General features: G+C 35.9%; 2 protein-coding genes across 4 annotated transcripts in view; both read left to right on the top strand.

The window, feature by feature from the left end:
* Positions 1 to 67: 67 nt before the first annotated feature.
* RAD51AP1 (RAD51 associated protein 1) lies at positions 68 to 20059 on the top strand. Of its 3 annotated transcripts, none has more exons than XM_015598525.2 (9): positions 68 to 221; positions 2869 to 2918; positions 4060 to 4201; positions 6541 to 6650; positions 8050 to 8136; positions 8636 to 8782; positions 13018 to 13182; positions 15880 to 16017; positions 18666 to 20059. In XM_015598525.2, the coding sequence occupies exons 1-9, from the start codon at positions 205 to 207 to the stop codon at positions 18800 to 18802; spliced, it is 993 nt and encodes a 330-aa protein (XP_015454011.1). In that variant the 5' UTR covers positions 68 to 204; the 3' UTR covers positions 18803 to 20059. The 3 variants fall into 3 exon arrangements, with proteins under 3 accessions (XP_015454011.1, XP_006923902.1, XP_015454012.1); XM_006923840.3 differs by having other exon boundaries at positions 15877 to 16017; XM_015598526.2 differs by lacking the exon at positions 18666 to 20059 and adding an exon at positions 16505 to 18637 and having other exon boundaries at positions 15877 to 16017.
* The window catches only part of DYRK4 (dual specificity tyrosine phosphorylation regulated kinase 4), a 61051-nt gene continuing 44098 nt past the window's right edge, over positions 8712 to 25664 (top strand). The window contains exon 1 of the mRNA XM_025041100.1: positions 8712 to 8782. The gene's annotated coding sequence lies outside the window, so the exon portion shown is untranslated. The remainder of the gene's footprint in view (positions 8783 to 25664) is intronic.

Below are 25664 nucleotides of genomic sequence, written 5' to 3'. Positions count from 1 at the left end.
GCGGAAGGGCAATGTCTTGCTAAGGGCGTGAACAAATTAACTCCTCTCAGCGCGCGTGCGCACTCCTAAGGATGGCTGGTAATTATTGGAGGACTGGTGGCAGGGGGTGGAGAACTTCGGTGTCTGGTTTTGGGCGGGAATTGAAACCGTCACTGCTGCCAACCAGAACTTGAGAGCTGCAAGTATTCAACCTTGAAGGGAGCCATGGTGCGGCCTGTGAGGTGAGTAGTTCAGGACATCCGGCGGGGATGGGGAGAAAGATCAGGAACACGCTGTAGACAACTTCACCTTACACACGATTGAGGGGAAAGGGCTCAGTAGGACAGAGAGTAGCGACGGTGGAGTGGGATGGACGGTTACTGGGAAACTCTCTTGTCTCTCTGAGGACCACCCATTCCTCAGAAGTATCCTAGCAACCTAAATTTTTCCTTCTCTTTGCCTCCCTTCGCAGCTGTTGGTGTTTCTTTTACCCACCCCATTCAAATAAGACCTTGTTATGGTAGCGTTCGAACAGCGCTTTACATTTCACCGAGCTCCTGTTTATGTGCTATTTCATTTGTTCATCACTATAGTTGTTTGATATACCAGTTTAGGTATCCCTGTTTTATCTACTTCAACTCCTAGGCATAAAGGCCAATTTACCTGAGTCACAAAGTTAGAGAGTGGCAGGATAGTGCTCAAACCTAAGTCACCTGGCTCCAGAACCCCTGCACTTCCACTGTACTGTTTGAAACTTCCTCTGCTTAACTTGAGTGCTTTGGAGGCCTAAGGTTAACCATTCGTTTATAGAATAGACGTACTTCTATACATTATTGTACTAGGTGCAGGAGGTTATTATATTCTAGTCAAGGGGTGAGGTTAGGGTGCCAAAAATATCACGATGTGAGAGAGAGAAGGAGGAAAGCCTTAGTTTAAATAGAGTAGTTAGGATGTGCCTCTCTGAGGAGATAATACATGAGCTGAAGCACGAATGTCAATAAGGACCCAGCCAATGAAAATCTGGGACAATTCAGGTAGAGAGAACAAGAGCCAAGGCCTTGAGCTTGACCTTGTGTGAGGAACAGAAAGAAGGCCACTAAAGCTGTAGCATTAGCAAGCAGTAGGGAGAATTGTAGGGGATTAGGTCAGAGAAATAGGCAGGGACCAGAACAGGGAGGGCCTTGTACATTTTAGAAAAGAGTTTGGATTTTATTCTAAGACATCTAATTTTGGTTGTATACAGTTCACTGGTTCCTGGTGGAGAATGAATGAGAGATGGGGTAACCAGAACGGGAGCAGGAAAACCAGTTAGGAGGCTATTATATCAGTGGATAGTGGTTTGGAGTACGGTATTATCAGTGGACATGGAATGGGACAGGTGAATTTGGGATATATTTTGGAGACACTGCTGACAGAACTTGCTAATATATTTTGGAGATACTGCTGCCAGAACTTGCTGATGAAGTAGATGTGAAGGTAAGGGGAAAAAAGAATCAAGGATGACTTCACAATATTTTTGGCTTGAACTACTGAATGAATGATCTTTGTGTTAACTAAGGTGGGGAAGACTAGGAAAAGAAACAGGTTCAAGCTGTGTGGGGGATCAAAAGTTCCTTTTTGAACATGTTAAGTTTGAAGTGGGCCTTGAACATCCAGGAGCAAAGACATAATCCCTTTTTCTGGAATAGCAGTTGTCAAAATATGGTTTGCAGACCCCTACAGGTCTCTGAAACCCTCTCAGGAGGTCCATTAGTTCAAAACTCTTCATAATAATAATAAGACATTACTTGCTTCTTTCATTGTTTGGTCATTTTCACTGCAGTGGTGGTTAAATGGCTAGCAACTTAGCACGAATCAAGGCAGGTGGCACCGAATTGTGTGAGTGGTTATGGTATTCTTTACTGCTACACATTTAGAGTAAAGAAAAAAAGAAAATGAAAGTTTTACTTAAGAATGTGCTTGAAGCAATAAGAATTATATCATTATAGCTTAACTGTTGAGCATACTTTTTAAAAAAGTTTTGATTTTATTTTACTATTATTCAATCTCAGAATTTCTAAAGAGGTTTCTATATTCTATGTAGCTCTCAAATTCTTCAGCTCCAAGGAGTAGGAGAATTACAAGAGTACACTTCATTTTAATATTCTGTATGAAAAAACGAGAAGTACAGAGCCCTTCTGCAATGGTTGTCTTAAGGAAAAGCACTTGTGAGATTGAGTTGTGAGTTGATAGCCTCATTTTCATAGAAAACCATTTTTACTTGAAAGAACAACTGTCAGATTAGTCACACTTGGGAATTTGGCAGAAGACAGAAATGAAAACTAGAATACCATTTCATTTAGTGCCTAGAGGAACAAGGAGGGAAATTATTTTTTCTCTTTGAATATTACTTTCTTCTAAAATAATATAAAGATTCATTTCAGGTGGCAAGTACAGAATTATTCAACATCTTTTAAGTGTCCATTGCATATAGAACATTATTTAGTATTGTGGTGAGATTTTTAAAAAAAGAAAATGGCTTTTAGTGTCAAGAAGTTTATAATCTAATAAGGAGGACAGAATGCACATATAAAACAAAAGTGTATATACAACAGGAACTTTTACTTAAATGCCCAACAGCAATTAAACAGTATATGAATTGTGTTAACTGTATTAATTATTCTAACTTTGTGGGTTATCTGAATTAATTTTTTTTCTTATCAGGTACATCAAGTATGGTAATAACTATTTTAGCTAATGCTAAATCTGTAAAATCCAAATTGTGTTTTAAGTATTCTTAAGAGACTCCAAACACATTTTTATTTACTCAAGACAATTAATAGCCTTAAAAGGATTGGATGTGAGAAAATTGACATTTGTGTAAATGAAAAATTTCTGTCTTGGTCATAGGCATAAGAAACCAGTCAATTACTCACAGTTTGAGGACTCCGACAGCGATGGTAAATAGAGATTCTTATTTTTGCTTTAAAGATTTGGAAATTTATTTCCTCTGAAATGTGACACATATGTATAGCTCAAATGTTGAACATATTACCCAATTGCATATGAGGTAGGTCTTGAAAATTAATTTTCTAAGCATTTGAGATAATTACTTTGATAATTACACTGACAAGAATTATATAGGTGAGTGATATGTAAATATGGCCAGGTGAAATGGCTCTTTAGGATGAAACGACTCTAGGACCATGTTTCTCAAAGAGGGGTTTGTCTCCCCCCTATCCCTTCCCCGAAGAAGGAACACACTGTTTTTTTGAGACACAAATGTGTTACAGAATATAATGTGAAATCCCCATTAATTGTACAATAAAACAAGATCTTGACGGAAGGTTAGGCTTAGACTATACCCCATTGGGTTATATATTTACTTGTCTCCATGTTATTAAGGGAACTTCGGTCAAAAAGCTTGAGAAACATTGGGTTAGATTACATTTACTTTGAAGTAGGTTTTGTATTTCTAAGACCACCAGAGCTTTCTTTGAGTCAAATAGTAGCTGAGGTTTGAAAGAATCTGTTTTTCGCCTTGGGCACAGTCTTAAGTGTGTCTAAGACTTAGGAGAAAATAATGTAGAATGTAATTTGTAGCTTTTTATCACTGTCATCAGTCTGTCACCAAATATTTATAAATTGCCTATTGTGTTATAGACACTATGCAGTAGAGGTGAAGACAGTCATATTTCTACATGAGGAAGCATAAAAGAGACAACATGTATTAATAAATGCTAAAGTATATGATTAAGACTACATGTACCCTGAAAGTATGCATACATGTGTCATATATGAGTTTAAAAGATACAGCAGCAATTTTATACTGAGTGTCAACAGAACTAAATTAGTTTTTTAGTGAATTAATTTTTGATAGATTGATATTTTAATAAAGGCTATTAAAACAATGTTGAAAAACAGCAAGAATAAAGACAATATACCAACAGTATTTTTTAAATTGTGGAAATTAAGCAACTTGCTTAACCTTTAAAACTTGAACACACACTGTAATGAATTTCAACTACTAAAAAAATAATTTTATTTCTTATTTAGGAAAAGCAATTTCATATATTTTATTTTTAATTCATACATAAATAGATGATTTTGTTTCTGCAACTGAACCTTTAAATAAGAAATCCAAAACAACACCAAAGGAGTTAAAACTAGAAAAACCAAAAACTAAATCGAAGAATCTCCAGAAAGAAGATACCCCGTTACAAGAGAAAACTCCTAAAAAAAGGTAAGAGGTAAGACATAGAGTAAATATATGATATTAGATGTATTAATTTAAAAGAGAGACAGATTCGAACTCTTGGTTTAAATTAGAACTTGAGCAGAGTCATAGGTATTATTTTATTTAGTGCCTGTAGGAGAATAAGGATGTTCCATTAATCCCCTTCTGACTTTCTGACTTAAAAAAGACATTCACAAACATGTAAAGAAATATCCATTTAAATATTAAGACAATCATACTTAACAAAGTTTTGGAGTTATAACTTACTTTTACAGGACCCAATACCTGTCTCTGAAGTCCTCAAGTCTAACAAGACTACTTTGTTAAAAATTACATTTGTAAGGACAGTTTTCTAAAATTTAAAACCATGTGTTTTTCTGCAGACAAAAATTATTTTCTCTTTACATTGTTGAGATTTATCCAGTAATGAGAAGTTTTGTAATTTCTAGACTAACTCTGGGATTCCATTAGTTAGTTCCAAGAGAGAGAGAGAGGGTGAGGGAAGAAGTCCCAAGAGGCCCAAAACTTGTAGCATAGAGAGGAGATGGGCAGAAGAGGAATATTAACAAATGCAACATGGAGCATGTGATGGTTTACTGCTATAAGCTTGAGAAAAGTTCATTAACGTAGAATAACCTAGCCCATGTTATTCTCTTTACTTTCTCTCTTTTTTTTTTATTTCTATTTTTGAGCTCAGACTACATTTTAAATATAGTGAAACAAACAAATGTTTGTAAATCATATATTTTGTTTCTGGACTTGTATCCAGAATATTTAAAGAACTCTTAAAATTCAACAATAAAAAGGCTAAACCCAATTTTAAAAAATGGGCAAAGGATTTAAGTAGACATTTCTCCAAAAAAGATGTACAGATGGCCAATAAGCACATAAAACATTTTGAACATCCTTAGCCATCAGGGAAATGATGACAAATCAAAACCACAGTGAGGTAATACTTCACACGCACTATGATGGCCATAACCAAAAACGACAGAGAGTAACAAGTGTTAGGGAGGATGTGGAGAAACTGGAACCCTCATACATGATTGCTTGGAATGTTAACCAGTGCAGCTCCATTGGAAGACAGAGTAGCAGTTTCGCAAAATGTTAAACACAGAGTTATGTGGTTCAGCCTAGGCATTTACCTAAGAGAAATTAAAATATGCCCGCACAAAAACCTGTACATGAAGGTGGCAGCATTATTAATAATAGTCAAAAAATGAAAGCAATCCTAGTGTCTTATCAACTGATAAAAGATTAATGTGGTATATCCATAGAGTGGAATATTATTCAGCAATAAAAAAATAAAGTACTGATATATACTACAACATGGATGAACATTGAAAGCATTATACTGATGGAAAAAAGTAATGGTACAAAAGGCCACACATTGTATGATTCCATTAATATAAAGTGTCCACAATAGACAATTACATAGAAACAGAAAGTAGATATTGGTTGGCAGATGCTGGGAAAGGGTAATGAGAAGTGAATGTTAATGGATACAGGATTTTTTTCATGATGAAAATGTTATGAAATTAGATAATGGTGATGGTTTCACAACTCTGTGGATGTACTAAAACCTGATAAATTGTACACTTTAAAAGGATGAATTTTATGTTGTGTGAATTCTGTCTCATCAAAATTGTTATTAAAAAAATAATAAATCCTCCAAGGTGTATCTCACTGTTTCTTCCTTTGTGCAACCTTTCCTTATCTGTTTTTAATTTCTCTTCCTCACACACCACAGCACTTTTAACCACCTTAAATAGAAGACATAATAATCTGCCTATATGGGATAATTATTAATATGTCCTGTTTCCCTACCGTCCTTATTAAATGCAGAGTCCTTGCTGGTATATTTGTATCCTGTCTAGTACAGTGCCTCATACACAGTTAAGTATTTGGTGAAATATTTGTTAAAGTCTAGATTAGGAGGAACACATGTAAAAATATGCATATATAAGACCTATAATAGCTGAGAGGTATGGGTGAGATCAAGGAAGATTTCTAAGTGGAAGTGAGGTTTGAACCGAGTCTTTATTCTAGGTCGAGCAAGTGCTTCCCACCTGAGTAGAACTGATAGTAAGGACAGACATCACAAGAAAGAGTAAGTGCAACAGCACCTGCCGCTCCTGTTTCAAATCTCTTATGCTAGATTAAAACATGACATTGATACATTTTAGAAGTCTTATCCTTAAAGGTCAATTATGATCATGATTATTGTTTAAAAACGTTTTTGTGAGGCTAGCAACTCTTAAATAGTAATTCAGGAAAATCTCAAATTTTTCTGTTTAATTGAGGTTGATAATTTAAAAAACTTATTATTTGTGTGTCTACTCTAGGATGGCTTTAGATGATAAGCTCTACCAGAGAGGCTTAGAATTCGCGCTAGCATTATCAATGAAGGAACTTCCAACAGTCACCATTGATGTGGAAGAGTCTCAAGATAAAAGTAACTATTTTCTATATATTTATAATATTATTGCTTTTGTAATCATTTCTTTGGATGAGCATTCACAGAGGAAAGAATAAAATTTTAGTTCTTTGTACTATAAATAGTGCAAGTTGCAGAGGGTACAATTGGATTTAATTGTTTATTCTGCTGCATAAATCTCATACATACATATATATATGCACACACACATATACATCTGCTTAACATTCAAAGTGAACTTGAGTACCAGGACTCTGAACTTAGATGTTCAAATTACATCTTTGTATACAGTGAAAATTTTATTTCTTAATCAACTGAAATGACCTATACAGTCCTAATAATCCACCTCTTTCAAAATTCAAATTAGCTAAACATGACCTAATGATGGCAATTTTTATTATTTACAAAGATTAAAGGTAGTAATTTGGTTAGCAAACTCAGTAGAATTAAGGGATCCATGGTTTCTGGATTTTTCTAGATTTTTCTCCTTTGATTTTTCTGGCAACTGCAGCAGATGTCAATATTGATATTCTGGAAAGGCAGAAATTATTTCTGGAAAAGACATTCAAACTCTAAAATGATTTTTGGATTAAATTGTTTTGGCTTAACTTCCTTAATGTTGGAGGGTGTTTTTAGCCCATTAGCTTATTTAGGGGTATAGATGTTTAAATCAGTATTGCCTCCTATTTGAAAATAAATGAGAACAGTGTTGATTAGGGAGCCTTTTAGTAATAAGGAATCAAAGAAACTTAGAAAAATGTATTTTCATATATCTAAAATTGAGAAAAACAAATTTATCTCCTATATGAGATTGTAGAATATAGAGTAGGATTTCTTTAGAAGTACTGCTTCTTATAGAATAATGTACTTTGTAGCACTGGGATTTAACAGTACCAGTTATCATGACTTAAAGTCCTCTTAAAATACTTTAGGTTATTTTAAGGTTATTGTAATGATTGAAGAGTCTTTATGCTAGTAAAAAGATGGCTCTCCCTACGCAGAAATAATAGTTCATATTTATTGACTGTTTCCTATGTGCTGGGGCCCAAATATAAGCAATTTCCACATGTGGTTGATATTTAATTCTCCACGATAACCCCATTTAATCCCCACACTATTTTTATCTCCATAATAGATGAGGAAATTAAGTCTTAGAGAGAATAAGCAACTTTCCCATGTTCATATACCCATTTTAAGTAGTAGAACCTGAATTTGAACTTAAGTCTGATTAACTTTAACTCAGAGCCCAAACTCCTAATAGTATGCTACCCTCTCCAATTAAACTCATTGTGCTAGTTTGAGTTCGGGTCATTTATCTGTATCTGGATGCTATTATATTTTACCACTAATCTTCCTACTTCTAGACGTTGGTTGATTAAGGTACATCTGTTTCTTCTTACCTCTTTTTTAAATTTAGGCGCTGAAAAACATGACACTAGTGAAGCAGAAACAATAGATAAGTCTCCCCATATCTCCAATTGCAGTGTAGCCAGTGATTATTTAGGTAAGTTTTTTATAGTAATAATTGTATTTATTTATTTCAGTAATGCTATTTTTCTAACTTATTTGAATTCCTGAAACTAGCTAGAACCAAGGTCTTTAAATTTCTCAAGGTTCCCTTCATCTATCTCCTTTATTTCTTTCTGTTTTAGTTTTCTTTTACTGTAGATTCAGTTTATTCCCTTGGCTTCTAATCCACATGGCTTCTAATCCACAACAGTTGACCACTGAAGAAAGGGGCTGTATTTTCACATTTCCAGTTTGAAAATTCTTGGGGAAAGACACTCTCATTTTGAGTCTTGGCCTTATCCTTAAACCAGACTCTGTTGCCAGGAAACTCATTATGATTGGCCCAGATTGGGCTATATTGTCTTATCACTAGAGGTAGGGATGGGATCAAGCTGGACAAACAAAAACAACCTATGTAAAAGGAGTCTACTTCCAGTTCTTGAAATATTACCTGTCACAAAAGTTTTCTATTGATTTCTGTGCTTCCCCTGAAGATTTGGATAAGATTACTGAGGAAGATGATTTTCATGGTGCTCAGGGGAGAAGAAAAGCAGCATCTCAAGCTGTGGTACAACAGAGGAAAATTTTGGAAGGCAGTGATGGCGATAGTGCTAATGATTCTGAACCAGACTTTGCAACGGGTAAGTTATATCCTACCTCAAAAGTAATTCTATGGACAGTCAGTAAAATGTTCTTAGAGACCATTAATGTATGCAAAGCAGTGTGCTAAATGTTTGGTGTATGCAAATCTGAGGAACACATAAGACAGTTAAATTCAACTGTGGTATTTGGGGAGAAAACATTATCTGGAAGTGACCTTTAAGCCATGCCTTGAAAAATGAGTAGCATTTAGGCAAACAAAAGGGGTAAAGTAGCATTTCTGACTAATAGGCATAAATAATGGGATAGATAAGTACCCAAATGAGAGTGCAGTGAGGCTTGCAGGGAAGAACGTTGTAGCAGGCTGGCACTAAATCATGAAGGGTTTCGGACTCATTCCAAGAAGTGTAGACTTTTTCTGTAAGTAGTAGATATTCATGAAATATTTTTGGTAGAAGTGATTTGAAAACTCAGTTTTATTATGACAGTTGTTTTCAGACCCATTCAGAAATTCAGGCAAATGGGAAGCATAGTGACCTTGACAGTGCATCAAACAATAACACATTTTTTTCATCAACATTTATTCCATAAATATTTGAGTGCCTGTTATGTGCACTATATTCTAGATACTAGTAATACAGCAGTGAACAGAACAGAGTTCCCTTAAGAAGCTTAAATTTTAGTGAGGGGACACGGACAATAATCAAATACGGTTAACTTCTCCCTTAACATTGTCAATGGGTTCTGCAACTTTAAGTGAAATGACGTATAATGAAACCAATTTTATCATAGGCTAATTGATAAACAAGAGTTAAGTTCCTGTAGCATCTCATCTTTGTTATAATGAAACAGCATTGAATAAAATGATGTTATTTGAGGTCCTGCTGCCCATAATGTGTCAAGTGCCATCGTAGAAGAGCTATGAAGGAGAGGAAGGCAGAGCAGAGCCCAGGCTCTGCCTTTTTAACCAATACCTGTTCCTCCACGTGACCCCTGTGATCCCAAGGGAAGTGGTGTATGATATTACTTTGAGAAATACTAATATAAATGGAGCATCAAAAAGTAGGAACCAATGAAAGAAAATACCTTCAAGAAGCATAACAGAACAAGCATCAAAACGTTTGTTACATATGTGGAAGTGAAATCACTTGCTTCGTTTGTTGGGTTTATGGAATTCATGGGTTATGTTTCCAGAGATATGATAGATATTTAAAAACAATAAGATTGTGTTATTTGCATTCTAACTTCTCTCTTAAACCATTTTATAATAGTAAGTTTTATGGAAATCATGACTTGGATAGTGACTTTAAAATCACCCCTTGGCTCTTAAAAGGAAACAGTCAAGGACTTGAATAGACATTTCTCCAAAGATGATACACAAATGGCCAAAAAAAGCACATGGAAAGATGCTCAATATCACTAATCATTAGAGAAATACAAATCCAAATGACAATGAGATATTTCACACCCATTAAGATGTCAAAAAATAGAAAATAACAAGTGTTGGTGAGGATGTGGAGAAATTAGGATCCTAATCGCTGTTGGTGTAAAATGATGCAACTGCTATGGAAAATAGTATGACAGCTATTCAAAAAATGAACTACAATGTGATCCAGCGTTCCCACTTCTGGATGTCTATCCAAAAGAATTGAAAGCAGGGTGTCAGATATTTGCATACCCATGTTCATAGCAGCATTATTAACAATAGCCCAGAGGTGGAAGCAGCCCAGATATCCATGGACAGATGAATGGATAAACAAAATGCGTATATACATACAATGGAATATTATTCAACCTTAAAAAGGAAGGAAGTCCTGTCACATGCCACACCTTGGATGAACCTTGAAGACTTGTTAAGTGAACTCAGCCAGTCACAAAGGCAATGCCGTGTGATTCCACTTACTTAAGGTATATAAAATAGTTGAATTCATAGAAACAGAAAGTAGAAAGTTGGTTAGCAGAGATTGGGGGAGGAGGAGTGGGGAGTTTTTGTTCAATGGATATGGGATCTCTGTTTTGTCCCATGTAAAAGTTTTGGAGGTCTGTTGCACAACAATTCAAATGTACATACTTAACACTACTGATCTGTACGCTTAAAAATGGCTAAGACAGTACATTTTATGTTACATGGTTTTTTATACCACAGTTAAAAAAAATTTAAGAAAATAATTATTTTAAAAAGTAAATTTCTTGGTTCCAAGTTTTTTTCTTATTCAATTCTGTGTAAACAAATATTTTTGAGCTGAAATGTGAGCCATAGTTTTGAGAGAATAGATTTTTAAGTTCTGTACTGTTGAACAGTGATTTAGGATATAGAAAACATTAAAAGCAGGAAAGAATGCATTTATTATACCCAGCTGCTACCATTTATCTTCTCAAGCCAAGAAAAGAACACATGCAATACTAGAACTGTTAGATATGTAGGAAGTTTTGTCTTCCTAGATTTTCTATTCTGAAATTTTGGAGAAACTTCTCCACTACTTGCCATTCCCTGAACCTAGATCCTCTTGGGATTCTAGAAATAATTACTTGATTTTGCAAGGTGCTATTCATAACCGCCTTTATGTGATCTGATGATCTTATATGGCTAATTCTATATAACACAGTAATCATTATGTGAATATGTAGATTGATTACTCTTATCTTTTTTAAAAATTTTATTTGTGTGGAAAGAATGACAGAAAAAGGAAATTTGCAATTTAAAGTTCATAATGATCATCATTAATTAGGCAAAGAGCATCAATGGAAGGCTGATGAGGATCTTTACTATGGAGAATTCAGGCTGGTGTCTGTTGAACCAACAAAGAGTGGGACAACCATACGTTATGTGCTTTCTGATATGATATAATACGAAGTAAAGAGCATCACCTATGAAGTGTATTCTTGCCAAAAAAAATAATAATAATAAGGTGAGCCTGATTCTAATTGAGTCTTGAGAAAATTCCAGCTCACAGAATATGCAAGAATAAATTAAGTGACACCATGAGGAAGTAAACAGACAAATTCAGAATCTGGAACTTTTTATTGGACAACTGATGTGATTATTTCAACAAGTCAAAGGCAAGGGGAAAAGGAGAGAATATTGTTCTATATTAAAAGTCATTGATTGGACTAGGTAGAAGATGATACCAAGAAATTATTGTTGACATCATTAGATATCATAATGACATTATTTTGTTTAAAAAAAGATCTATGTTTTTTAGAGATGCATTCTAAAGCATATAAGAGTATAATGATATGAAGCCTTGGATTTATTTTAATATACTCCAAGAAGGAAAGAGAAGAGAAAAGAAAAAAGAGATAGATGAAACAAATCCACCAAAATATTGATGATTGTTGAATAGTTTATTATTGACTATTGAAATATGTTTGAAATATTTCATATTTTTATATAAAATATATTTCATATAGATAGGTAGATATTATTTATGGTGGACATAAGAGTTGTTATCTCTGGGTGGTGAAATTAGAGAGTGGACTTTTTTTTCCTTAATACATTTTTTGTATAGTCTACATCTTCTTCAATAACCATATGCTGCTTAACTATCAGATATCCTCTATACTTTTTTCCAGAGTATCTGTGCTTCCTTAACATATTAAATCCCTGGCTTATATTGTCTCATGCAGTACAGAAAAGAGTTTGTGGGAAATTAGATATGTGTTCCAAATGAAATCGTATATAGGATTATCTGTTAAAATTGTTGTGGTATAGTTAGTCTCTACTCAATTCCCAATGTGTTTCTATTCTAGAATGTTGAAGTTTAGGTGATTAAGGGAAAGTGTACTGTTATTATTACCATCAAGATTCTCATTTTGAAAGAGTAGCTAACCTTATACCTTACCATTCTTTTCAAAAGTTACTGAGTTAAACTGGTAAAATTGGAAGTAAAGATTACTGATAGAAAATGATAATGATAATAGTAATAGCAAACAATTGTATTTTGCTTGCTGTATGTCAAATGCTATTCTAAATGCTTTACCTGTATTAACCAGTTTAATCCACACAACAACCCTATGATGTAGGTTTTATGGTTATCTCCATTTTATACATAGGAAACTGAGGCACAGTGCAGTTAGCGAGTGACCTGTCTGAGGTCACACAATGTGTAAGTGGAGGGGCCAGGATTCAAACCCAGGCAACTGTGCGGTGTTTTGCCACTGGAAATGGCTTAGCACAAAGGTGCACAAAATCTGGTGCCAAAGCTGTGGGTAAAGTCAAGGAAGTAGATGCCTCAGTTTTTACAACAGAGATAAAGTATGTAATCTGCTGTTTTAGGTGAAGATTCTGAAGATGATTCTGATTTTAGTGAGAGTGAAGATGATGATGAAGACTTCACTATGAGAAAAAGTAAAGTTAAAGAAATTAGAAAGAAAGAAGTGAAGGTTAAATCCTCAGTTGAAAAGAAAGAGAAGAAATCTAAATCCAAATGTAATGCTTTGGGTAAGCTTAGTACAAAACACTTAACTTTATAAAGGAAATGTATTTGATTTATTTAATGGGTATTTCTTGTCTTTACCTTTGTTCTCCTTAACAGTTGGCCAGCATTCTTTTCTAATTAAAGTACATAGAAGAAAGCAGAGTGGGGTGGAAAACATCAGACAAGTGTACTGAGCTCCACTTCTTTCTAGCACTTCCTATGTATTACCACTGACAGATACCCTCTAGATAGCTATTATCACCTGTATTTTACAATGAGAAAATCAAGGCTCAGAGAGGTTAATTGTTAGAATTCTTACAATTAATAAGTAAGTGGCTAAAATTTGCACCCGTGTTTATCCATTCAGAGCCTAAATTCTATCCACTGGACCACATTTTCTCCGGGCAATTAAACGGGGAACTTTCTATGATTTTAATTTCTTGCTTTCATGCTTGCCTTACTCTTTGACTTGAGAACTGTTTTACTACAAGTTTAGGGCCCTTTGGTTTTTTCAAAACAACTTCCATTAGAAACCATTTTTACGATAAAACTTTTGGAATTTGTGACAACTTGAACATGGAATACCTGTTTCTTTTGTAAAAGAAGTTAGGATGTTTTTGAGTTCATAATATGCGATAGTTTATTATAACATAACTTTCATTAATCTGATTTGTTTTATTTATTGATAAATATTTTTATATCTTAGTTTAATATATACACTATTTGAAACTAAAATATTGTTATTCAGACTCCTTTACTAACGGTGGGAGTTGCTCTCGCTCCCCTGCCTCTCACTTTCACTTATAAGGACCCTTATGTGTATTAGGCCAATCTGGATAATTCAGGATAATCTCCCCATCTCAAGAGCCTTAACTTAATGACATCTGCTAAGTCTCTTTGCTATGCACATACTCTGGGAATGGGGATATTGATGTTTTTGAGGGGTCATTCTGCCTACCACAAACTGTGATATGCAAGTCATTAACTATATGAATATGTTTTATATTTTCTTTAGATGTTTGTTTATGCTTCCCTCCCCAAAATACACTAAAAACTAAAACTTTCAGTTTCCAAGTTGGAATTTACCATATAAAGTTTTTATATACCTTGGAGCAAGTTGCTTCACAAAGAAGTTTACTATATCATATTAGAAGTAAAATTTAACTCCTAAATAATGAGATTAAAAATTATGAAAGATGGATATTTCTTGTTCCACTAATAATGTATTGAATAGCCTATGAGAGTCTTTCATCTAGTACATGTGATAATTTTTCCCTTGAAAGAAGAGATTTCAAGCTGTCCAATGTGGTAGCCACTCACCACATGTAGCTATATTACACTTAAGTTCATTAAAATTAAATAAAATATAATGGTCAATTCTTTGATTTAGCTAACTACTTTTCAAGTGCTCAATAACAATATGTGGCTAGTGGCTACTGAATTGCACAGCACAAAATAGAACATTTCTATCATCTCAGAAAAGCTGTTGGACAGTGCTGATCTAGGGAATATAAATGTTAACATTAAGAAAAGTATGTAGTGAAAATGTTCATATTCATATGCATTTAGATGCCCCTTAGGTATCGTACTCAAAGCAAGCGTTATCTGAAAGTGAATTTATATTCTACCTCTCCTCCCCGCCTCAAGAAAAAAAAAGACACCTACTCCCATTCTTGTATTTATTTTCTGGTTTAATGGCACCATCAAGCAGTGAGCCCATGACAAGAACTTGCAAGTCATGATTATTTCATCTCCATCACCACCTCCCCACATCTAATTACTAAAAGTTATCTAGTCTGCTGTTTCTTTCCTCCATTCTCCCCCTTAGTTCAGGCTCTATCACCTCTCACCATAAGAGCCTTCTCAGTAGTCTAGTTGCCATACGCTGCCACCAGAAAGATGTTAGTTTTCAAAATGCAAGTGCTCCCCAAAAAAATGAATACATGATTCCTTCACTGGTATGTAAAGCTATTCATCAGTGATCTTCCCTGTCTTTATTTCTTACCTTTCTCACCCTTGCCATTCTTGCTCCAGCCATACTGAACAGTAGTTGGTTATGGAACTTGCTACATCATCCAGCTTTGCATGCTGTACTCCTTCTGCCTGGAAAAACTTCCTCTAAGTTATCTTTACCTTCTAGCCTTGATTTGGCTCAAATTATCCTCACCCACCTCCTGTGACTTCTAAATCTGTGCAAATATATACACAGATTATAGGTTCCCTCGTATGGTCCATAGGAATTCCTTAGGAGCAGGATCCATGAATTATATACTCGTTGTAACCCTGGAGTCTAATATATTGTCTCATTGACATATATTGATGAGACACTGTTGTAATGTTTAGAAGTATGAACTTTGGAATCAGACCTGGTTCCTAATCCTGGCTCTAATATTTACTAGCTGTCAAACTGTAGGCAGATTGATTAACTTCTCTGTTTCCTTATCTGACAACGGAGACAGTAATATTTGTGTCAGAGTTGCTCTAAGAGTTAAAGGTAATGTATATGATATGCTTACTATAGCACCTATCGTATAAATACTTATAAACGATGGCTAATGGGTTCTTAATAAATGTCGATTAAGAAGAGTTTTTCAAAGTAATACTGCCTTTTTAATTTTTATAAGATTACGTAACTATAATTTTTGCACATACATACCAGACTTAATCTTCCTCTTGACAAACTTTTTTATAAATCTTTTTCAAATAAATGACTTCAGTAGACTCTGCTCCAGCTGCTGTCAAATCAGAATCTCAGCCCTCACCGAAAAAGGTTTCTCATTCTTCAGAGGCCACTAGGAAACCAGTACAAATACGCAGTCCTTCAACTGAAAGCAGGAGACCTAAGTGGGTCCCACCAGGTATGATATATTTATTGATCAAGGGAAGGAAAATTACCACTTAGAAAATTACCACTGTAGATTGTTTTTCTAGCTGTAAATGTTATACATATTATTACAATTTCTTCAAAACCAAGGTTTTACATTGGTTCATTATTTCTCACTCCCTCATGTTGAGCATCCTGATTGTTTAGTATTTTTTCAGTGTTATAAATAAGGTTGCAATAAGCATAGACATTCTTATTCTAGAAATCCGTGGGTACATCCCTGAATATTTCTTAGGATAAATTCCTAATAGAATTACAGTGTTAAAGAGTATTAACATTTAAAGTTCCTGACATATATTTTTGGCAACAAATTGGTTTGCTGAAAACCTGCTTGACCCCCACAGTCTGACTGAAGCATCGGGGCCCGTACTTGGGAATTCCAGCATTTAACACGTGCCCTAGCAAACTCACCCTCCAGCCCATGCAAACTTGACTTCTTTCTGTTTTCTTTTGTTCCACAGCCAAGCACCACTGATGCTCCAAGAATTCTTTGACCTTCACCTTTCTTGACATTATTAAAACCCAAATCCAGGCCCTGTTCATTTTATACTCAAACTATTGGTGACTTCCTAGCTAGTCCTGTTTCACCTTTCCCTTATCCAACCACATGAATTCTCTACTCCAATGAAATTGATACCTTTTTTGTTGTTGTTCCTTAAACACAGTGTATATATTCTTAGAGCCTCTCTTATCTAGTTTTCTCCTCTGGTATGTTTCTTCATTTGTTTCTTCTAAGTAAATCCAAGTCTACTTAGGTTTACTTCTTTTCAATGACATTTCTTGATTGGTCCACAGTGGTCACTGCCCTAGTCATACTAGGTATTAAGAGACAGGTTTAGCCTGAGACTGCCGGATTACTTAATTTCTAAATCTTCATTTCATCATCTCAGATATTAGGCACTATATAATCTTTAAAGTCTTTTCCTGACTAAAAAAAAATTCTAGAATTTTAATGAGGACTTAATAGTTTTTTGGAGAAGGTAAGGAGGAAGACTAGTTACTGAAATAATGATGCTTTACGGTTTGAAGGATAATCCTTAGCATATTTTTTCTGAGAATAATTAGTGATTCCCCAACAATAGAAATTTAAAAGAAATGATATAATGACTATAGAAATTTAAAGGTAGCATAATAAAAAAATAAAATAAAAATAAAAAGGAAATAATGGAATGATGGATCAAGAGTTAATATCATAAAGCACAGAGTGCTTATAGATTTATTATGTGAAAGGGTAGAGCAAGTGAAGTGTATGAGGAAATTGGGCCCATGTACTAAACTCGAGTGACCAGCGATTGTTGGACTTAGAGCTCATGCCTCTTTGGAAGGAAACAGCTGTCACTCAGCTCCATCAAATTGTTTACATGCGGATGATGGACCTGGTATTTCCAGATCTGACTTTTGTTTCAAGAGAAGCCAGACATCTAGATTTTAATGAAATCTCCTAGTTTTTAAAAGTTGACATTTTTTTATACCATGTGGACCAAACAGTATTTTTGAGAGCTAGATTTGACCCTCGAGTTGCCAGTTACTTATTTACCTGTTTTTACAAATCTGAGAAGACCACCAACACCCCAATGGGAAAATGAGCCACAGACATAAACGTACTAATGCCCCAAGAAATACAATGAGAAATGAATTCAAAGAGAATTTCAGTCTCAATGTTAATTGAGGAAATATAAATTAAAATAATAAAATACTTTTTTATACCTCTCAAACTAGAAAATAATAAAACAATATAATCCAGTCCACTCTGGGTTGTGGGGTATAATTATTTACTATAAACTTATAATCCTTTTATAGGACAAGGGCCATAAAAATAAATCTGTCCTTTGGCCTAAGAGCTAGTCTTGGGAACTTATTCCCAAAAAAAGAATTCAAAAGAAGAAAAAGTAATAAGTGATTAGATTTTTATAACTATTTATAGAAAAACGGTGAGAAACTAGAAACAGCCCAAAAGTTTGTGAAAGAATTTGATATACAGCACATGCATGCAATTGAGAATAATAAGTCAGATGGTTAGAAACATGGAAATGTTTATAAATTTTCATTTGAAAAAAGTACACATAGTTGTACTTATTATGACTTTAGTCATGATCTGCCATGAACACTTACGTGGATAAAGTTTAAATTTAATACTTGATGGAAATAGTTGCTACATTGGAGTGCTAGCATAATGAAACCAGTATAAATAAATAAAAATGGCATTTGTCATGTTTAAAGTTACTTAGTATTTGAAAAAATAGATTCTTTCAAAGGAATACTTATAAAAATTTCAGGATTTTAAAAAGCATTAGATTTTTCTACGACTTTAGAAATTATAATTGCATTTATTTCTTTATGCCTTTACAACCAGTGTTATTCACTCCCAACTTAAACTGCTTCAGCTTTCACGCTTAAAGCTTTTGGTATATCATTTCCTTGCCCTTTAGGCATGTTTGAAAGTAGGCGATACTATAATTTTTCTGCTCTTTAGTACTTTTCATTCTTTTGTTTTTGTTGATAACTTGATAGAACCTGTATAGCAGAATAATGTTTAGCTATGTTTTTTGCTTTTGTTTTATACATTTATTTTTTTAAGAGATTTCTGACACTATCATCATCAAGTGATATGTTTTCTTTCAGCGGTATCTGGAAGTAGCAGCAACAGCAGCAACCCACTGGCAGGGGTGTCTGTTAAGTCCCCAAATCAGAGTCTCCGCCTTGGCTTGTCCAGATTAGCACGAGTTAAACCTTTGCATCCAAATGCCGCTAGTAGCTGAGTGTGGTAGTAAAGAAATGTTTGATTAACAGAGTCACAGTTTTACAAGTGTGTTTATATTTGATTTGTGTTTACATTTAAGGAGAGTATTGTACTATAAAGGAATTCTTTAGTGTCAAGCAAATTAATTTCTACCCTTTTGTGATTATGTTCTCTGGAAAGCTGTTCAATATTTCAATAAGAAGTTTATTTGTATGAATTATCTTATAATGTCATTTCTTTTTGAAAAGTATATTCTATTTTCCTTATGTATAATAAGTCATTGTCATTAAGTGGTTGTCAGTTTGACACAGAGAAAGTCCATGTGACATGCTGTTCTTTTCTAGTAACATGAGCTTTCTTTCTAGCTTTGTCTGGTTAACAGCACCTTAGCTTAGTTCACAGTTTATCTGGCAAAAGGAAACATTCCCTTTCCCCCAACCCCAGACATTTCTGAAACCTGGTACATTACTTAAGCTACATTATCAGTTTTATTGCAAATATGTTTCGTATTTTAGCCAAATATTTTTACAGTAAGAATTCAGAATTATTTTACACATTAAAACAGTTGCATATGTCTCCTACTTAGACATAGATGGTTATTGTATAGCAAATAGAATTTCTTGACATTTTATGAAGCCCTTATTGTCAAAAATCTTTAATAAAAATGAAGAAGTTTTGATATGCTCTTTTTCTTAATACCATTATATCCATCTGTCTCTGGCTGTCTAAATTTCATGATAAAATGAATGCCTGGCAAAAAAATATTAGCCTTTTGTTGTAAATATGGGGGGGGGGGCGCTGTTAAAGTAATCACTTTATGTAAGTCATTGCTTTAGAGGGTGGTTGTCAAGTATCTAGTCATCTCTGTTTTGGTATTAGATAATATAGCTATTCGGGAAACTTAGGTCTAAAAACTTAGATCAGGAAACTTTGTTGTGAATAAAAATAATAATAGATACCTTGTATTTATGATGAGAATTTCAACCCGCTCCTGATCACTTTTAATAAGAATTCTTCAAATCATGTTAACTATTAAAAAATGTATAATACTTAGCTCAGTGTTTCTTGGTTTATGGAAACATCTATGTTAATGTGAAAACAAGTAATTTAGAATTATGATTAAAGTGAGCATTTGCTTATTGCCATTGTACATTCTTTTCTTTTCTAGTGTATATTTTTATACTGTTGTATACTACCTCACCTACCCAACCCCACCCCCTTTCTAAAACATACTCTACGTGTTGCAGTTCAACATTAAACATTTATTAAGAGCCTACCCTGTATTAGTTACTGATTTCATTGATTAATCATTTGGCACTGGCTTGATGAACCTGTTTTCTCCATTTCATAGTTTCTACTGAATATTACCATCAAATTTGTTAAGATTGGCCTGATAGAAAGCACTAATGACCTTCTTGTTGCCAAATGCAGTATGTTTTTCTCACCTAATCTAATATACCCTATTCATCATACTCAATGTATTTTATTTCCTAGGCTCACATGACAGTATTCTGTAATTTTCTCCCCATCTCCCTGCCTACTCTTCATTATTTTGCACCTTTACTTTCCATTATTTTGCAGCTTTCTAATCTTTTGTGTCATCTATACCCTTCTTCCCACCATAGTGTTATATTCTATGATTTCATTCTCCTCCCCCAACCTTAAAAAAAAAAAAAAAAAAAAAAGTTTAGTTCAAGCTCTAGTGGTCACTTATGTGACAGTGACTGCCAAGGCAGGATCTTTAGCCCAGACCTTGCTCTGCACAAGACCTCTTGCCTGGTCCATTGATAACTCAGTGAGTCATCACTAAATCAGTAACATCTTCCCCTACCCCCAATGTTTTCCCTCCTATATTTTCTGTTAGTAAATGGCACTACCACAAAGTTGGGTGCCTAAGACATAACCCTTCACATCTAGTCACCAAGCTCTATTCCATTTTCTCAGTTGTTTAAAGCTTGCTGTTCCTTACTCTGAAACATCATCACTTACTACTTCTAACAGGCATCTTTGCCTTGATTCTTAATGTACTCTGGCCTGCCTTCTCTACCATTATTGCCAGAAGGAGTTTTCTAAAATAAAATCTAAGCCCGAATACCCCTCTGCTTAAAATCTAAACACTCATACCTTGTCTCATTTAGTTCATGAGACATTTTGAATGTGGCTGACTCCTGCTGCACCAAACAGTGCAGACATCCATGGTTCAATACATCCCGTGGCCCTGGGCCTTCAGACTGGCTCATATTTTCCCTCTTTACATTGCTAACTCCTACTTGTCCTTGAAAACTCAAACTCGGCTCTTTCCAAAATCTTTTAGTTGGATGTCTGTTACCTCCATGGACCACTTTGTGTTCCTCCAGGCCACACTACCATCATTCAAATATAACTTTCCTTAATTGTCCTGCTTTTAAAACCTGGTGCAGAGTAAGTGCTCAAAAAGTGTTCATCTGATGAATACGTTATATCCAGAACTTTTGCTATGAGCTTCCAGTAACCACAAACTTTGAAGAGTGAGAGGGGAGGGATAATTTCGGGAGTCTAGTCTGTTTGGTCATCTCTAATCTCTGTCCTCTGGAAGTTCTTCAGTTCTTGTCCCAAACTTGAAAGAACTCGGGCAAGAAAAAGAAAGGAGGAAAAGAGATGTTGGGGTTTTTTTTCAGGTCCATGTGTAGGGTGGTTTCGGACCGGACTAGAGCTTTAAGTCTTCAGCTCCGGAGTCACAAAAAGGGCGGAAATAGTTTCTATAGCGACGGGAGGAGGGTGTGGTCCTCCACCTGCACTCCGCAGGTTACTGGTCCGAGCCCCCTGCAAGGGCCGGTCAATCTGCGCCAGCCTGATGCAGCTCCTCCCACCTCTTACCGGCACCGGAACAAAGTAAGGGCGAAATCCCGCGCGGGGCTGAGGCTGCCGGGTCCCAGCGGCCCGTCGAGGGGAAGGATCTTCTTAAGGCAATGGGGAAGGAGGTGGGGGAAGCGGGGAGAGTGAAAGGTACACAGAATACAAAAAAGTAGAACGGGGCGTGTGAGTGTGGAGAGAAGGCGGGTACAATTTTAGATTTTGACCTGAACAGCTGCATCCTCACAATCCAATATCGATAAACTTAATGGAACGTCGCATCGCTGACAGGCTGACTGCTGGGTGGGGAGAGATGGATTTTGGAGAACTCATAAGACCTACTCTGAAAATGCTTCCATCCTTGCCCCTAACAACTTGGGGCTCAAAACTTTCTTCCCCTGTTTTTATCTCCACTGCATGTTTCATCACCTTAGGTGTGTGTGAATCGTACATCCCGGAGCAACACTTGCCTCTCAAGTGGTACTTGCCCCTCTAGGGTAATTCCCAGTATTAGCAATTTTATTTTCCTTAAAAGGGGGATGAATGGTGCAGATCTGGGGAATTTTTTAAAGTCTAATTAATTTGTGGTATTTGCTATGTTTGAAAAGGCCACCAGCCAATTCAGGGCTTAGCTAGGTAACTTGTGACTCCTCTGATATGTTAAATGACTGACAGTCAATCTTAATCCAAATTTCACTGTTCAGGCTTAAAAGGACTTGGCGAAAGTGTGAGGTTATTTAAATGGAAAGTTCAAACTATGAAAGGACAAATGTGTCTTTTGTGACCAGTCTTGCCTGAGGGATTTAATCACCTACATGTAGTAGGTGCATAAAATCCAAGAGTTCCATGGAATTGCTCAAGCATGGACTGTGCCTGATTGGTTCTGTGATTTGAGTTTATTTCCTTTCTTTGTTTTAGTCCTTATCAAGAGGGTAATGACAAAGCTGAAGAGAGCTTCTAACAATGTTCCAGCCACTCTTCCCTGAAAGTTTTCCTCTCCAACTCCATATTGCCAGAAGCAACTTGTCTAGAATGTGTGCTTCTCAAACTTGGGAGGACCCAGTGCTGGAAGTCAGTGGTTTCAGCTGACCCTACCTCCAACATGAGTGTGTTGTGATAACTCAAAAAAGTAAATACTGGTCTAGGGTACATTAATAGAAATATAGTGACCAGATGAGAGATGTAAAGTTCTCACTGCCTAATTTAGCATTGATTATAACATAATCTAGACTAGAAGCCTGTAGCTACTTTAAGAGAGGTCATTAAAAAAAGTTAGAAAACAGAGAGGGACGATCACAATAGGTTGTCTCTATTATGCTTAGATTCTCTATTATATGAGGGGTTTGAAATAAAACTGCTGAATGCCTGGAGATTAGTAGGTGCTAGGAAGGCAAAAAGCCACTATTCTGAATATTTAAGAACCCTTGAGTAGAAGAGAGGATAGATTTTTTGTTGTCATTATTCTGCAGAGGATAATAAGTGTCAGTGGAGGATATGTTGCTCAACATCATTTCTTCCAACCAACACTTACTGAGTACCAACCATATGTAAACTAACAGCTGGGTGTGAAATGGGGTGCCTGGAAAAACCATGGGCTCTGTCACAGAAATATTCAAGCAGAGACTGATCCCCATGAATACTCTAGCAGTGGTCCCGACCTTTTTTGGCACTAGGGACCGACCAGTGCTCCTATGAGAATCTAAAGCCTGATGATCTGAGGTAGAGCTGAGGCAATGATGCTAGCACTGGGGAGCGGCTGCAAATATAGATGAAGCTTCGCTCCCTTACCCGCCACTCACCTCCTGCTGTGAGGCCTGGTAATTAACAGGCCACAGACTGTTACCCCTGCTCTATAGAGGATTCTTGCCAAGGAATCCTTCACACAACAGGTATAAACAAGATATAAAACATTTTAATTCCTTTCCTACATAGCCGAGGGTAGAAAAATGGGTAAGAAGCCCTCTAAAACCTTCTTCAGCTCCTAAGGGTCTGTGAATCCATGGACCATGAAGAGTTTTAAGGAGAATTCCAGGGGGCTAGGGACTTCCCTTTGGCAGAAGAGAGAGTAACAAATACATTAAGTACATTATCTACTGTTAACAGAAATACAAAGGGCATCTCTGAACATCTTACATGGCCACAATTTCTGCCCCATAGCTAGGCCCCCAGGGAATAAAAGTCAAGGTACTGACTATTGAAGTAGAAATACTGAAATAATAATGGATAAATCTCAAAGAGATATTTCCTTTCTGGGCACTGAAGTTTGGTATACATAGATAATACATTATGCATAAAATACTGTGCATGTGGTAACACACCGTCACTACTGCTTATGGGTCTTGCCCACCAGACTTTGAACTCCTGAAAGCAAGAATTCTGTTTTACTTATCTTTGAATTCCCCACACTTAGCACATGGTGGCCTGAAGTTTTTTGATGTATTGATCTTAGATTTCTCCTTCTTTGACAAATTTGTACCAAGAGCTTTCAATAGACAAGCCATTGTCCTCAACCCTATGAGAAATATAAAAAAATTAAATTAAATACAAGCTCATCATCCCTGTTCCCAAGAGACTCACAATCAAGATGAGACGAAAATATATACATCTAATACAATTAACACTAAAGCTATTGACCAAATGACAAAATGTTTCCCACAGATGAAAGTGTTGAAATCCAAAGAAAGGAGATTGGTATAGGCTGGTATAGTTTGGTAGAGAAACTCTGGTCTTAATGTAAAACAATAGGAGAAATTTTTTGGTTTCAGTTCTCAAAGCCATATTCACTCTAGCGCTAAGCTGAGTTTATTATTTTTCATCATTCACACAACAGGTATAAACAACATATTTTAATTCCTTTCCTACATAGCTCACCACATCTTTTGAGGATAAAAAGTGGCATTTGTGATTCTTTGAGTGTTGGTTAAGTGTAACGGGTTAAGTGAAAGCCAGAGTGAATGCATTAAGAAAGGCTTAAAACAGTCTTTAGTAACCACAAAATTATCCAAAGGAGAGAATTCATGGAATAAGTCACAACAGAACTCTCTTTACCACCTCCTTCCCCCTCCCCCTCCGCTGCCCCAATCTGGCAGAATTTAATAGAATTAGAACCAAAGAAGCTTAGAACTGGAAGGGAAATTAGAGGTCATCTGGTCCAGTCTCATCATTTTACAGATGGGAACACAGTATAGAGAAGATGAGTGACTTGCTCAAAATCTGTCTGGGGCGGCACTGAAACTGGACTCCAAGATTTTTCAGCATCTTCCTTGGATGTCAGGTTCTCTTCACCTACAGAGCTACAAAAACTAAACAGAAGAAAGAGCTCCACTTCCTTAGAAAGATGCACATCGACTTTTATTGTCTTCTACTTCCTTGTGAAGTAGATGGAGAGAACATTTGACACAGAGCTTTGGCAGGAAAAATTGTATTCATTCACCCTAGTGTTTGGATTTTACAAACCCTATGCTGAATTGATGGTCAAAGTCTACCAGTTCTGTCTCCAAAATTATTCCCAAGTTCATCCTTCCACTCTGTCCTCCTTGTCATTGCCTTGGTGGAGGCCCTCATCATCTTTTGTCTAGGTACTCAAGATAACTTCCTACCTGGGCTCCTCCAAACCATGCTCCATGTTATTACCAGACAGATGGTCCTAAAATACAAATCTGGCCTTGTCACCCTTAGAATAGCCACATATGCCCCAATGCCCTACATGGACTATGCGACTCTATAATCTTACCTCCTCTCTTGGTGTCCAGTAACTATACTAGAAGTTTCTGGAAAACGCAATGCTCTTTTGTACTTTTATGCTTTGCACTGTCTCATCCATCTACCCTTGACTCCATGCCTATTCTGTTTATTCTTCAAGGACAGTTCAACTCTACTCAGGTGTGAGGACTTCCTAAGCTTTTTCAACATACTCAGTCACCATCCTGAAGGGCGCTGCATTAACTCTTTGCACAGGCCTGTAGGACTGCATGACCATGGGCACTCTAATAACCTGCTTACGTGTGTCTCTTCTAGATAATGAGCAAATATTTGTAGAAAGGAAGGGA

Source organism: Pteropus alecto, unplaced genomic scaffold, assembly GCF_000325575.1.
Source record: "Pteropus alecto unplaced genomic scaffold, ASM32557v1 scaffold76, whole genome shotgun sequence".
In the NCBI taxonomy this organism is placed as follows: domain Eukaryota; kingdom Metazoa; phylum Chordata; class Mammalia; order Chiroptera; family Pteropodidae; genus Pteropus; species Pteropus alecto.
The sequence above is the reverse complement of the archived record's forward strand: the minus strand, read 5'-3'. Positions and strand labels throughout refer to the sequence as shown.